Below are 16,701 nucleotides of genomic sequence, written 5' to 3' on the forward strand. Positions count from 1 at the left end.
TTATCTGTAAAGAGGATTTTTTTGCGTCTTGATATTTTTTCCTATTTTGTTTTAATGCAACGATAAGGCGTTGTTTTGTTTGTCGATTGAAAACCTCAAGTCTCAAGTCTTGTTTGATAATGTAACTCATGGTTTTCGGCGCAATATCCATTTCCCGAGCAATAGTTTTTTGTTTTCGGGCAGGATTTTTGTTAATTTTTGACTTAGCAGCGTTAATAACCTGTGGCGCACGAGTGGCGCAATGCCTTCCGCATCTTTTACGGTCGCTTATTCCTCTCGTATCCAAAAACAATTTAACAGTACAATACGCAAAAACGCGCTTAATGTAACCGTTTAACGGTTTTAATAATTCAAAAATACGAATTCTTTCTATTCCACACTTATGAAGAACAATGACAGCAATACGGTTCTCTTTGTCTGTCAGCTCTATCGTAACGACCCAAAGCAGACTGGAATATTTTGGCGTGGTTATAGTGTACATGTCAACATAACTTTTGGCTGCGTTCAGTTTGTCAGCCGTACAAGCCGCGTTTACACTTGTAGTAATATTTATAGCAGGACTATGGGACTCTTCGATACTTTCGATCTCACTACCTTCTAAGTCTATTATGATATTTTTATTTGTCATCACTTTTGTTTTATTTAAATTAATTTTGAAACTGATTTTCCAGATTCTCGTTTAAGTTTCTTTTCCTCATTTATTTGCATATTTGCATTACCGAATATATATTTTAGGAGTATTCTACACTTAAGTGCAAAATAATCGACTCAAAAGCAATATTTGAGATTACACCTTCTGTTTCAATGTAAGAATTACGAAAATAAAAAAAATGTAATGTGCAAACAATAACTTTATTATTGAACTTACAAAAACTTCTATTGCATTATTTAAAAGACGCATTTTAAAAATAATATGCAGCAATACAAACAGAGTTTCCTAAATATTCATCATTGGAACTAACGCAAGAAAGACGTTATGAACAGAGAAATCATCAGTTACAACATGAATTTCTTAATTATTCAGTATTTAATATTACCACCCCTACTCCTAATTACACTTTTCAATCGATTTCGCATGGGTCGGATGACTTTTCTAATAAATTCTTGAGGCATTGCTTCCCATTCATAATTAAGTGCAGCTCTTAATTCCATTATGCTCCTTGGTGTATGATTTCTGTTCCGGACCCTTCGTTTAAGCTCATCCCAAACATGCTCTATTGGATTTATGTCCGGGCTCAACGCAGGCCAATTTATTGTAGGTATACCAATCTGTCAGATAGGTGGTGGTGACTCGTGCGGTATGTCATCGTGCATTATCATGCAATAAAATAAAGGCATTACCAATAAATCCCGCGTATGGAACCGCATGTTCCTCCAAAATATCTCTGATGTAACAATCCGCCGTTAAACCTCCTCCACGTCCTCCATCAGGCACGAAAACCAACTCGGTTTTCCCATCCATAGAAATGCCTGCCCAAAACATACAAGAACGGCCTCCACATGACACAATTTCTCGTATACAACATTGAGCAAATCGTTCCCCTGGCCTTCTATAGACTCGACGCCTCTTGTCGTTGCCATGTAGTCAGATCCTACTTTCGTCGGAGAATAATACCTGACTCCATTGATAGTCGTCGCAATCGAGATGTTCGCGAGCAACTTCTAGTCGCTTTTGCTTCTGGGCTGCAGTTAGCTTGGGACCCGTAGCTGCCCTTTTTGGTGTCAGGTTGGCTGCTTTCAGTCTCCTTCTGACTGTCCAAACGCTGGTAACGACACCTCGAACCTCTCTAAGCTCTTCTTTGAGATTAGCACCAGTCAAATGTCGATTTCTTAGAGATTTAGATACAATAAATCGATCATCTCTCTCTGTTGTTATTCGTTTAGGACCTCCTCCTTGTCGGCGGATAGAATCACCAGTATCTTGGTACCGACGATACACTCGGGACACTGGAGATTGGCTTAAATTTAGTCGATTTGCCACGGCTCTCTGGCTCAGGTCTTCTCTCAATAATGCTACTGCTTGAGCTGCTTTGACGGAAGTGGTATCCATTTGTTATGAAGTTGCGAACTTAATTGACTGATGTATTAGTGGATTGCTATGGAAATTGATGCTTACGATGTTCACCGAACGACTTAATTCGGCGCGTGTCGATTTCAATGAGTCAAATTCTGACCTGCTCTCTACGTATTGCATTATTTATTTGTAATACGTCACCCGATTTACCAAAAATAAAAACTCAATAATCAGGTTAATAATTGTATACTAAATATTTTTAAATTTACACCTTTTTTGATTGAAACAGGAGACGAACTTTCGCAAAATAATTTTGAGTCGATTTTTTTGCACTCAAGTGTATATCTGGAATCAATCCTTGCGTTATTTATTCCTTCTAATACGGTCCAGAAAGTTCTATGGAATCGAATGTCGTATCGTAATCCACAAATGCTAAATGAAGAGATTTATTGTATTCGTTACACTCTTCTATTAGTTTCCGTATTGTTTGTAGGTGTTCTATGCTACTATAACCTTTGCGGAATTCCGCTTGTTCAACAGACTGGTAACTTCGAACTTATTTGATAGTTTTTTGGTAATTATTTTGGTAAGCTGGTTGTACGGATCTGGTAATATTCTTATTAGTCTGTAGTATTGTCGAGTTTATCTTTGTCTCCTTTTTGTATAGTTAAAATACTTACGCATTTTGTCAAGAGCTTGGAATAGCACAGTCAAAGACGCACTTCTTCATTAGGAAGCATCCAAAGTTTTCATCCAAGTTTTTATACGCTGGACGAGTGTAGTTCTGTGTAGTATCCTTCGACAATATTTATTATCTGATTTTTCTAGTTTAAAGTGAGTCCATTTTTGTCTTTTATCGAATTACTTGTTGTCGATATTTGGTATTTAGAGGTTTTAATACTTTCATTCTCTTGTTTTTCTCTGTAATATTCTCTATCTTTTCGATATTGTCGTCCCTAATGTCTTGTCATTTTTTTTATTGGCTTATTTAGTTCCTTATATTCTAGTAAATTATCCTTATCCTCTGTTCTCTGTTATCATATGTTATTATTTTATTATATTATGTTTTACTTTCATTGTAACCAAAAATCTTTATTCTTTTTAGGTTACAACAACAGCAGCAGCAGCAGCAACAACAACAGCAGCAGCAACAGCAGCAACAGCAGCAGCAACAAATTAACTTCCAAAATCAGAAAAATATAACTGGTGGATTAATTTTAAACAGTGCTGAGGCAGCTCTCATGTTCAACCAACTAATGCAAAACAAAGCGAAGATTCTTAACGGGCACAACAGAAGCACTTCATCTCCAAATGTACTGAATTCCATCATAACTCCAATAATAGCTACACCTGACATAAAAGAAATAAAAGCTGAATACATAGAAGACCAAAGAATACCGAAAGAAGTAAAGATAGAGTTCGCGGATGAAATTAAGCCTCCACCTCAGTATAGCGAAGCTACAAAACAAATGAATAAAAAGAATCATACAAAAAGTCAAATGGTTGACGACGTTTTAGAAATATTAATTAAAAACGGGGAACTGCCGCCCAGTGCCGCTAATGATCCTCTTACTCCAAATTCCGCTGGCACTAAATCGACTGAACCTATGTACCCTACTTCGGTACATAATCATATGGATGATAATCATAACCACAACGGTACTGCGATGGATCCTGACGGTCCGGAGGCCACTTTGGGAATTGATCCATCCGATTTACTAGAGACTTTAGATAATTTAGAAAATATGGATTTTTCTCAGTTAGTGATGGAACTAGGGTAAGTATTTTATATTATTATTAGTGATATACAGGTTTTGAGCAGGATTCATCTTGTTATATAAAACACAGTTAACCAAAAAAACTTACAATGAATTTCAGTTACTGGATTTCGGTAACCACCCTTACAATTCCCTTTTCAATAAGTTAACAATTCTTTAAAAAAAATTTTTTCTTACAAATCTCAACACGTGTAGCTGTCTGTATGTGTAGCTGTATTAATTATTACGTTTTTATTTTCTTTCTAACGTTTCTGAAATAAATTCTGAATTCTGAAATAAAATTGTGAAATATTTATCTGTAACCTATAAAACTTTTGTTTATAATTGGTGGTAGGGAAGAATATAAATTTGACAGTTGACTTCCTTAGCCTCGGTCTTATAGGCATCAGCCATGTGTATACTTTTGGAGCTGAAAGTATTGAGAGGTGTTATTTATACCCTAAATTGATATTAAATTCTGATCCTTCAGAGATTGTGTTTTATTTTATAGTTAATTATAGATTATGTGCCTCTGACCAGCTGTAAACTGATTAGTGTTGGTATATTCTACAGTAACAGTTAGTGCCCTTCAAGTTTCTACCAAATAAAAGTTATTGTGTTTCCAAGGTATTTTGTTAATGTAGTTCTTTTTTTTTTGTTTTGGATAAGATTTTTGCTCTGTTATGTATTCTGGCGTCTCTAACCACCTTTTCTGGGATTATGTTGAAAAGGGAACACGGTAGTGCATCTCCCTGTCGCAATCCGAGATGTATTTCAAACGCTTGTGATTAACACCCTGTATTCCGCTTTGCAAATAACTTACGCATTGTCGCCCTTACGCCCTTACCAATCTTATTAGTTTATCGGTAATATAGAATTCGTCCATGGCTTCATACAATTTACTTCGTACCACGTAGAACCTATCACATCTTCATGTAAGAAAAGGTGTTAGTTGTCGATATTGAATGCGTTGGTTAGGTATCTGCACAAAAATCTGGTCCGTTGTTAATCGACTAGACCTGAAACCACTTTAATATTCGCCAGTAAGCTTCTCTGAATATGCACTTAGGTGACTGTATAAGATACTCGAAAATATGTCGTATACTGTGATAAGAAGGATTATACGCTTACAACTTCTGATTTCAATTGATCACTCTTTTTCTGTAACGGACAAATAATTCCAATACGCCTCTCTTCCGGGATTTCTTCCTCATTCTAGGCTCTTACCATTATTTTATGTATTTGATTAGTAACTCTCCCACATTTAATGTTACATTGTACAAATTACTTAAAACCAATTAAAAACATAGTAGTCCATGTGGCTCGATTATCTTCTGGTGAATTTTATTAAATTTACATTGAATTAAAATCATTCCCTATCTGTAGTACTTCCAGTTTTTCAACTACATCTGTCTCACATATTTAGGATTATAATTTTAATATATTTGCTTTAATCCATGTTTCTTCTTATGGTGTCATATTCACTTAATGAATATTGGCGATTACTTAGATACACAAATTTTTCTGTATTCTCTGCTGCTCCTATTAGTTCTTCATAAGTTAAACCTGTTGCATGTCATCTATTTTGCATCCAATGAACGTTTTTTACCTTCAATTTTGTCTCGTATTACGAGTCGAGGGAGGAAATATTTCTGATTCCTTATTAGGTATCCAAGGTGTGATGTTTTGCGGACTCTGATGATGTGGAGTAGCTCTCTTTTTTTGCTGATAGGATCGAGAACCTTATTTGTTAAATGGTCAGTCCAGCATATTTTCAATATTCTCCTCTAAGTCCACATTTCAAATGCCTGTATCTTTTTCAGGGTTGAAATTGTAAGCGCCCATGATTCTGCTCTACATATATAGCATAGTTAGCCAAATATAGCATTTAACTAGTAATATCACAAGTCCTAAGTTGATGTGTAAGTCGCTTAGTAGTACTTTCATTTGAATGAATGCGCCTCTTGCTTGTTCAATGTTGCATTTAATCTCTAGATTCGAGTTCATTTGGTTGTTTATCCAGCAAGCCAGGTACTTTATTTTGTTTACTTGTTCCAAGATTTTACCATTCGATGTGACAGGCATTGGAACATTTTGAGACCGACAAAAGGTCACCACTTTGGTCTTATCACTATTTATTTCATGTTAAATTCTGTTATAGTAAGATTGAGTCTGTCGATAAGCCTTTTAAGCCATATGTCTTAGTCTGCTATCAAAATTTTATTATCTACACATCTATTTGATATTTTTATTCCAATAATTTTTGTACCTTTTTGTATGTTTTAAAACACTTTGCTGAAGATTGTTTCAGGGTACAAATTGAATAATATAGGCGACAAAACACAGCCCTGTGGTACTCCTCTATTAATAGTTATTAATAGTGTTGCATTGTTCTGTGGGTTCAGAGATTAAGTGAAGCACAAAGTGGTTTAACTAACGTTATTTAACTCAAAAACTCGCTTAATTACAAATATTACAATTAATAATTATCGCTTACTAAACAATTCGCACTGATCCGTAGAATCGTCAATATAACCAAATAATAACCAAAGCCCACTTCGGCTGGCTTATCTTCTTCTTAAAGTGCCTATCCGTTCCGGATGTTGGCGATCATCACGGCTATCTTTACTTTATTTATTGAAGCGCGGAACAGTTCAGTGGTAGTCGTGTTATACCACTTTCGCAAATTTTGAAGCCAGGAAATGCGTCTTCTTCCCGGTCCTCTCTTACCATTCACTTTCCCTTGGAGAATCAGCTGGAGAAGGTCGTAACGTTCTGGATTTCTCATTACATGTCCTAGATATTCCAACTTTTTAGTTTTGACGGTCATGAGAATTTCACATTCTTTCCCCATTCTACGCAGGACCTCCACATTAGTAACTCTGTCAACCCAGGATCTAAGCTTATCTAAGGATAACAAAGTATTCTGGCAGAAAGCAAACCGGGCGGCGAGAACATCTCCGCATGGATAAAAACGGTGCGTGAAATATGTCGTAGGTTAAGAGAGAATTCTCGACTTCGCTAAAGTACAGAGCCGCAGTCAGGGGTATGTGACACAGGAATAGGTATTTGTTTTCACAAGTTGAAATAAATGGGATTTTTGCTGTTTGCTGCCAGTGTAGGTTTTTAATTAGCGTTACGTCTTTATTGTCCAGTCCCATACCCTTTATTGGTTTTATAATATAAACATATTTTCTTTGATCGCAACATTTTTCCAACAGTATTTGTAATTTAAAAAGAGCTTTCATCTCTCCACTCCGGAAGCCGAACTGATCTGCACGTAAATTTCATTCAACTTCTTAAATATCCGGTTATGAATTATTTGTAAAGTATTTTGAGAGCGTAGCTCATTGGACTTCAATCTGACATCTTGCACGTGCGAGTATTGACTTTTTTAGGTAATGGAATGAAGATCGATTCCAGCTATTCTTGTGGGATCCCTTCCATTTCGTAAATTAGATAGAATACAGCTGTTAATAGATTATTATTTTCAATTAATTTCAGTATTTCTGGCTATATGTTTTAAGTCATTTGATTGCGTATACCTCACTTCGTAGCACTTTGGGGCCGTATTCACAGAATTCTCGTAGATTCGTTTCAGCATTGGTATCATCAAAAAGTTGTGTCATGTAGTCTACCCTCTCAGATTATGATGGATTGTACACTGCCCGGTTTTAAAAATAGTTGAACGTGTCATCCATGTTTTAACGTAAAGAAACGCAGGGATGATTCTATAGAATATTTATATAATATACAGCATTTGATGTGTAACTGAATTTAGATTGACTTTGTTACAAAAAAGATATTGATACTTTATTATCGAGAAAAACTTACTGAAATAAGAGTTATGCATTTAAGAGATATGGAATGATACCTACACCATTTCCTTAAAATATTCTTAATACCCTCTATTTACTTAACATATGCCGAAGATATATTTGGAGGTAATTCCATTTTCGCCTTATTCCATTTGATACCAAACTCAAACTCTTATAAACTCATTCCTTTTTCGGCTCCTAAATGGCCCGTTTTCACGCTACGTCTTATTGTACGTTTTGTGGGTCATATAAAACGTACGACAAAATGTACGTTTTGTCCAGTGTATACACACTACGTTTTTCCTTCCGTTTTCTACGTCATTTCTACTCAATTCAGAGTCTTGAGTTGTGTGAAGTTTGTTTAGTGTTTTTTTATTATGGAGGAAGCACGGCTGCTTTCTTTTATTTTTTCAACTATAACGATACTATGACTGAGGAAAAAGGGGATGAAGAGGGAAAAGACAAGATGGTCAAGAGAATGGCTTCTGAAAAGACGCCAGTATTCCCTAAAAGAACTGAGAGGCGAACCAGATGACTGGCGCAATTATTTGCGAATGGACACCTCAGCCTATTGTCAATTGCTAGAGTTGGTAACACCATACATATTGAAACAAGACACTTGCATGAGAAAAGCCATTACACCCTATGAAAGACTCACAGCAACTCTCAGATATTTTACAACAGGACGCAGCGTCAAGGACTTGGAGTTCACAATCATAATATCCAAACCAGCGTTAAGCCAAATAATTTCTGAAACCTGTAATGCAATCTACTTGGTTTTAAAACATAACTACTTAAAAACTTTTATACAATTCAATAAATTCCCCGAGAAAATCGTGGGTGTATTGCCGCAAATCTGACATTATTAGGCTTTTTTTGGGAAAAATGAAACGAACTGCAGTGGAACTAGTCGTCAAATAAGTCAAGATCGGACGACTTGTCTGAATATATATTTTCACGTAACGTTTTATCCTATCAGTTCTCGCAAAACTATGCTTCTCCCATCATTTCTACGATCTGACCTTGGATTTCATTTCGATTCAACAAAACGTACGTTTTGCTGTTTACATGCCACGTTTTATTGTATAGGATTTGTCCTATCCAACAAAACGTACAATAAGTCGTAGCGTGAAAACGGGCCTTAACGAGGAACGAATCTCGGCGTTTACATTTCAGTTGTCTTTGGGAGCTTCTTGTTTGCAGCTGTTTCCAATCTGGTCTCAATGTTGACTCCTTTATATTTTAAGTTCATAATTTGCTCAGTCGTTTGATTGTTTTCTGAATGACTTCTCAATAGAAAGTACCATATTAAATTTTTCTGCAATGTTTTGGAACCTGTATAGTAATCGTTGTAGGTTATTTTCCGATATAAGTACTACTTCATTACGATAGCAGCATATTTTAATTTTTTGTTTCCCATTCTGCGACATCTTCCTGTTAAGTCAACTTCTTTTATGATCATATCCATCACCCCTCACCAATATGAAGATAATTGGACAGAGGCTGTCTCCCTGTATTATCTTTTTCCTATCGCTCTTACAATAATGTACTGTTGTAGGTATTCATTTCTTTGATGATTGCTCGAATACCGGAGTCTGTATTTCTAAATCTTAATAGTTTAAGTACAGTACAACTCTACTGTGTTACACGCCTTCGTAAGGTCCACGAAGCATATGTAAGTAGTTTTGTTAAATTCAATTGCCTTTTCCACTATCTGGCGGATAATGAGTACCTCATCATGTTTCATCGGAAACCCTGTTGTTTTTTAAATACTGAGATGGCTATGCTTTCCCGTCAGGAATTCGGTATTTTCCTATATACTATGTGAATCGTATACCATTTTATTAAAGATTTGTATTGTATTCTAGGGGTCAAAATTCACAAGAGAACAACAACTTCAACAACGACCACCAACAAGAAGAAGACATCGCCATGGACACTGATGATTGGTTAGAATCACTTCTACCTTCTGAGACAGTCTATCACAGCAATAATAGTTCCAATTCAGCTCCTTTGGCCACTCAAGAAACTGATCTGGGAGGCTATGATCCATTGATGGGAATCGCTCATGATCCGTTCGATCCGTTCAATTTGGAGGAATTTAGAACGCCAGCTGACTTGACGGCTTCTTTATCCTGGGATAAAATAGACTACGCGGCATAGTTGACGAGGGGTTTATCCGTATGTGTGATTGTCGGTGCAGTGTTTAGGTGAGTTTTTTTTTATTGTTTTATCTTTTTGAAAATTGCTAAATAAGTATAAAAATTATACAAAGCGATTTATCTCTCCTTTGACAAATATTGGCGTTTTATGGCGATTCGTATTTTGTTCCTTAAAATATCATTTAGGGTAATTTATCCACAAAGTATCATTTTTATATACAATGTGGCCCATTTAGATTGGAAACACCTCTATAGACTTTGAAGTTAACCAATTTTAACTATTCTTTTAAATGTCATGTAGTAAAAGGTATACTTCGGGACATAATTTATTACTACGGCTTACTACGATATTTTTCCGTAGTCAAAAATGGAGAATTTTTATTAACAATTTTTTATACAAGGAATTCCTACATCACTGGATTTAGAGTTGTTTCAAAAAACTATGACGAAAATTTTAGAACAGCCTGTATAAACAGATAACCATAAATATTATTATTTTTTAAATTATTTTAATAACATTCCGCCACTGCATGAAAAAATGTTTAAAATAACTTAAAATTTAATAAGATTAACGCACTTAAATTATTAACTATACAGTTTTTAAAACCTAATATTTCCACTTAAATCTTAGTTGCTATGAAAATGACATTGAGTTACTTTTGAGAGAAAAATTATAAATCTTTTGGGAGATGATCATAGGAGTGCAAAAGTAGTTTGTGCAATATTTACTGACAGGTATTCTGATCGTCCTTATATTAAGGACGTCCTTATATTAAAAACCCTTACGAAGAACAAAGCCATGATCAAATCATTTTAGATCATTTTAAAAATACCCAAATGACTGTTTAGATTTGAATATGTATTGAGAGAGTAGGTATTCGGCGATCGTAAATAATATTAAACCCTTCAAATCAAAATTCTTATACATATTGCAAGAAGACGGCGAAGCAGAAGGTATAGAATATTGTTTATGGGCGCAAGGGGAATAATTAAACAATATGAATTTTCGAAAAAAATGTGTTGTTTAGCGACAAAGCCACTTTCACTACAAATGCAGTAGCATCATCTCAAAATTGTCACTATTAGCTAGCAGATAATCCTCATTGGGTAATAAACTGTAAAAGCCAGTATATAAAAACAATATCTGGTGTATACTTGTAACAATTATAATCTGTTTATTAGGGGTTGAAAGGGGGGACTGAACAATTACTGGGCTTGGGGATAGGGTAAGCAAATAAATTGAAACGTTTGCGAACAGCTACTCGTATTTTGGTTGGAGAGCTGAGTCGTGAATAAGGATTCCTTTATTTAGGGAGGACTGGAAGGACTAAACTTCCAGTCTAAATCCTTCCAGACTAACTAAAAGAAATAATTTTAAACTCCTAGTGTAAAGAGAACCGTTACATATTTATTTTTATTTCACATAAACAATTGTTACAAATAAAATTATCCAAATTTATCAACAAATCTTAAATTGAGTTTAACATTCTAACAAAACAAACTTAAAAAATCTGTTTATGTATCAAATGACAGAAAAGATGTACTAATTGTCATATGCCGAAATGAAAATACTCAACTTTTCTGAATTATCAAAAGTTAATTTTATAAAAGAAACTAAAATATGACAATTAGCTGATTCATAAAACTTATATTTATTTATAATCTGTTTAATTTGTTAGGAAAGCAAATCTTAGTATATTAACGAAAAATATTTATTTAGAAAAAATTGACAAAACTACTTTCTTCACTGGCTAATTATTTCTTTTTAGATTATTAAAAAAATTTGTTACCTTGAAATTGGATACAAAAAACACTGTCCCGGACAAACTTCAACCGATCTGGATCCGACTCATGGGAGACACAAAATACAGGCTGACAAACACCAAAACTGGGCCTCAGGTTATCCTGGATGATAACTATATGATTCTTCAAAATACGACTGCTTATTTCTCACTTAAAACCATCTAGGCCCACTGAGCCCTCAGAAAAGGTGTTATCAGATCCCTTGACACGGAATACAGCAACAAACCGGTGATTATCTCACTTTGCACAATGCCATCAATAATGAACTGGAATACAAAGTAAACGTTTTAACTTGCGTGGTATGGAACAGGAATGATAACACAGCTCAACAAAAAAAAATGGTGCTTGAGAAATAACGAATTTTAAATATTTTTGATGCTCTGATTTCAAAAATGACTTCTTTTTTCATCAGATTTTGTTTTCAATAGTTCTGGTAGAGCACAATTTTTCCGCCACACTTACTAATATATTTCTTATTTACTATTTGTATTAAGAATTAATCACAATTTTAGTTTAACATACGTTTATTTTGAACTTTCGATGTCCACCTCGGCAAAATTTCGAACGCCAAAATAAACGTATTTTCAACTGAATTTGCAGTTAATTCTCAATAAAAATAGTAAATAATTTTAAAATCCCACAAGAAAATAAATAGCTTCAGAAAAGTTATTTTAAATTTCTTATCATTAATGCCATGTTTGCTCTTGTTGGTGGTGCTGCTTCTCCCTCATTATTTAGTATTACGACCAATTCATCCTCTATGATAGTTTCTTCTCCTATCAAACTCTCCTCGAAATATTCTTTTCACCTTTTAATGACCTCCTCTTTATTCGCAATCACTTTACCTACTTTATTTCTAATAAAAAGTAGTGCATCTTGTATACATTACTATTTCTTTTGGCTTGCTTGGAGAACAAACGTTTATTAGTTTATTCAATCTCTGATTTCCATTTCTATACAGGGTGGTCTTTTTGTACAATTACTTAAGGATCACCCTGTATATCTATATCTATATATCTTTCTTTTTTGCTTCTCAGAAAACAGAAATTGTATTACTAATTATTATTCTAATAAATCAGAAGTTTTAACGCTACATCTCATAAAATCTAATGAAAATTAATACAGTATACTCCCTCTATAACGAACACGGTTATTACGAGGTTTCGCTTATAACGAGATACATTAGATGTCCCGTGAAATTTCTATTGAACTATAACCGTCTATAGCGAGGCAAATTTGGTTATAACGAGAGAAAATAAGATCCAAAAACGTGTTTTTTACGTTTTTAGTCCGGTCGTGGCTATAAATAAATACCTTTTCAAACAGCCCCTCAATAAACTTAACTGCAGCCCGCAATAAACTTCTTTACAATGAATAAATACAACTGTTTCACATCTTTAGAAAATATATGATAGAATGATACTGGACCATTTAAAGCAGTTAAAAATAACAGAGTTCTTAAAACTGCAGAAGCAATAGTTTATGTTATCCTTGAAAATACGATTCTTCACTATATGAAGTTAATGGTTTAGAAAACTACAGATTCATATGTATGCACAGTATTATGATTGTCTGATATAACGAGATCGGCTTATAACGAGGTAATTAGTCTGTCATTTCAGTTTTCGTTATAGAGGGAGTCTACTGTATATAGGTTAACGAGGAAAGCATTTTATTTCGTGAACAATTTTGATTAGATTGATATATTATATTGACAATAATTTATTCGCAACCAAAAAAGAATTGACTAGGCTTTGTTTTTGTAATGTTACTTTTTTGCAACTTCAACCAATTTATTTTCATTCAAGATACCAGTAAAAAATTAGTATATATGACCACACCTTCGTTACCTGCATGTTTTCGGATACCTGTCCTTCGCAATTTCGAAAAATAGAGCGAGGAATCCTGTTGCTATTTTCACATTTACATCAATGGTCTTTTAATAGTGACATTTTTTATTTTCGCGAATTTTAAATGAAACGAAACCTGGCAACTATGGTCATGAATAATTGTTTAAGAGTTATGTGCCAAATAATAGGTAACGGTGGCAGTGGCCAACATTATAGATTTGGCAGTTCGCCAATCCAGTATCCAAAAAATAAATGAATAACTATATAATCCTTAAAACCGGTTAATACATAATATCTCGCGAAATTATAATCTACGTCAAAGGAAACTTGGCGCAATCTAATATAAATAAACAGGGGGATATATTCTAAATACAATGCGATCAAAATCTTTAACTATTTAGGTCAGCACAAATATGAACTAACGGTAAGCAAACGAGATCACAATTTTTTTCGTGATTCGCTCGCAAATTTAATTAAGATATCATCAGGCTAATAGGACAATTGGATAGGCGAGTTGTAGAAGCAGTCAAATGACATTTACTGAGCTTTTAAATGTTTTGTTCCAAAATTAAATTATTGGATGATAATTTTGAGAATGTTAGGCATAATAAATGTATATACGTAATATGTTATTATTTTAGGTAGCAATTTTCTCTCCCATAAATAGTAATGTCATTTTTGTCATTTACAAATTTAAACAAATTATTTTGCTTTGTTACTTGGTAATATAAAAAATTCTTTTAATTATAAACACAGTTTCAATTAAAATTGTGATTAATTCCCATTGAATATAGTAGATACTACAAACAAATGTCACATTAAACTCTTTACTTGAGCGCTACATTTCAATAGTATAATAAAACAGCGATCATGAGATTGGAACGATCCTAAGAGAAAGTCATTCTTTATTTATTTTTACATGTTTTTGAAGCTTTGAAGTGTTGAAGCTATGGTTGTTTTACTATTCGTAAGATTTTCTTGTGGCGCTATACCCAATTTGGTTGCAGCCGCTTATTGTACATATATCTGTGTTGTGAATTATTATGTATACAGGGTGCGACATTAGTGCGACGAAGTCATTTTACTCATTTGTCGTAAGAGATACGAAAAAAAAAATAATTTAGGTAAAAGTTGCAGCATAGATAGTTCCCATACTTTAAAAATATTTTCAAATATACAGGGAAATCCATAACTGAGTCAAACAAACTTTTTTGAGGAACATAATGTGGATACAATAACATGTGGAATATAAGGTTTGTCAGTGTTATACAGGGTTGTTTAAAATATATTTTTTTATTTAAGATAAATTTGTTCCACCCCGTCAATATGGGTGACCCTGTATATTTAAAATTATGTTTAGAGTATAGTTCCAACTTCTACCTTTTTTCTCGCATCTATTACGATAAATGAGTAATTGGACTTGCTCGCACTAATGCCGCACATTGTATACACGTATACGAAACGTACAGTCATAGCCCAGGATATGCCTGTCGCTGCTGAGTCTAGTTTTCAGCCCATCCATTTCTAGATTCCACATGAGAGGAGATAAAACTCCCCCAGCGGACACCCCCCTATAGTACATTTGAAAATGATTGATAAAGTCCTTTTACCTTATGAATTTCGATCGCTTGAAAAGTAAAAATATTTAATTTCCTGTATTTTAAGTTCAGTAATAATATTGGATTTTACTGTATCAAAGGCAAATAAAATGAATATCAGGGCGTGTTAAAAGAAGTGAGACGGAATATTTCGAATACTCGAAATTATTTGTCGACATCAAATGTTCATCAAGGTCTATAAGTCTCTATTTTGAATAGAGTGAAAATTATACGAATGGTTTTGCATGCAGTAAAATTGGAAAATACTTGCCAAGTTGCTGGTATGTCCAAATTTAAATACATCCAAGACTTTACTTTCTGCAGACACTGTATTAAATATAACCTATAAAACTTTAAACACGTGTAGTCCAGTAATTAATACCAAAGCTATCGATAGTATTCATTCCAGTAATTAGACCGAAGGTACTTTATCGTTTGACTAAAACACACCACAAAGTCCGAATTGAATTCCCGAAACACTTTTTTGTTACTTCTTTTTAGCAAACGATTTGTCCTATTCACTATCTGATATTTCACCATCAGAATCGTCACTATCTGAATTGTCTATCCGAATAATTAGAGGCCGGAGCTCATCTATAACTCGCTCGGTTTGAAAAGACTGAACGATAATGTCTTCCGTATGTCTAATACAATTTTGCCATTGTTCTGCCTTTATTTGTTCTAGCGATTCTTTCCATAATCTAAGAACGCTAGCGTCATCTGTTGTTTTGGATGCATGTTTATCATAAAAATTTTTGGCTATACCCCAAACTAACTCAATTGCATTATAGTGGCAATGGTAGGGCGGAAGTCGAAGAACTTCATGGCCATATTTAAAAGCCATTTGGTCAGTAACAAATTTCTTTTGAATTTTGTGCTCTCTACACCTTTGAAGTAAATCAACTTTTAAAAATATGCCACTGATAAATTTTCTTTTCTGTCAACCACAACTTTATTTCTTTTTTTTTTTTGTCCAGCTGCTTGTAGGAAATCTCTCTCCTACTCTTGAGTGGTAGGATGCATTATCTAACACTATTATGGATGGTCGCTCCATTTTTTTTAACAAATTTTCTTCAAACCATTCTTTAAAAATATTTGCATCCATATTTTCATGGTAATTACTAATTATTATTCTGATAAATCAGAAGTTTTAACGCTACATCTCGTAAAATCTAATGAAAATTAATATATAGGTTAACGAGGAAAGCATTTTATTTCGTGAACAATTTTGATTAGATTGATATATTATATTGACAATAATAATGTATTCGCAACCAAAAAAGAATTGACTAGACTTTGTTTTTGTAATGTTACTCCCTTGTATGGTCGCTCCATTTTTTTTTAACAAATTTTCTTCAAACCATTCTTTAAAAATATTTGCATCCATATTTCCATGGTAATCACCTGTATTCTTTGTAGACGAAGCAATTAAACTAGCGTCAGGAATAAAACCCTCATCATTTCCAACATGAAGTATAATGTAGCGTTTACGATTCCCGGAACTACTAAAAAAAAGAACATTTCGTGGTGCCATCTTGCCAGGATGATTTTGACATATTTCCTTTAGCGAAAATCCAAGTTTCATCTAAAAATACAACTTACCTCGGCCTATCAGACGTTTTATTGTTTATGCATTTTCTTAAAAAATGCCACCGTTTTGAAACAACATTAGAGAGTTCACACAATACTTGTCTATTAT

At 34.0% G+C, this 16,701-nt stretch overlaps 1 protein-coding gene across 9 annotated transcripts in view; it reads left to right on the top strand.

Annotated features, from left to right (window-relative positions):
• LOC140439927 (uncharacterized) overlaps window positions 1-16,701 on the top strand; it is a 309,270-nt gene that overhangs the window by 280,720 nt on the left and 11,849 nt on the right. For all 9 annotated transcript variants that reach the window (XM_072530107.1, XM_072530109.1, XM_072530110.1 and 6 more), the window contains 2 exons: window positions 3,120-3,791; window positions 9,458-9,799. In XM_072530107.1, the coding sequence (XP_072386208.1) occupies window positions 3,120-3,791; window positions 9,458-9,752 (967 nt within the window). In that variant the 3' untranslated portion in view covers window positions 9,753-9,799. The remainder of the gene's footprint in view (window positions 1-3,119; window positions 3,792-9,457; window positions 9,800-16,701) is intronic.

Source organism: Diabrotica undecimpunctata, chromosome 4 (genome assembly GCF_040954645.1).
Source record: "Diabrotica undecimpunctata isolate CICGRU chromosome 4, icDiaUnde3, whole genome shotgun sequence".
NCBI lineage: Eukaryota > Metazoa > Arthropoda > Insecta > Coleoptera > Chrysomelidae > Diabrotica > Diabrotica undecimpunctata.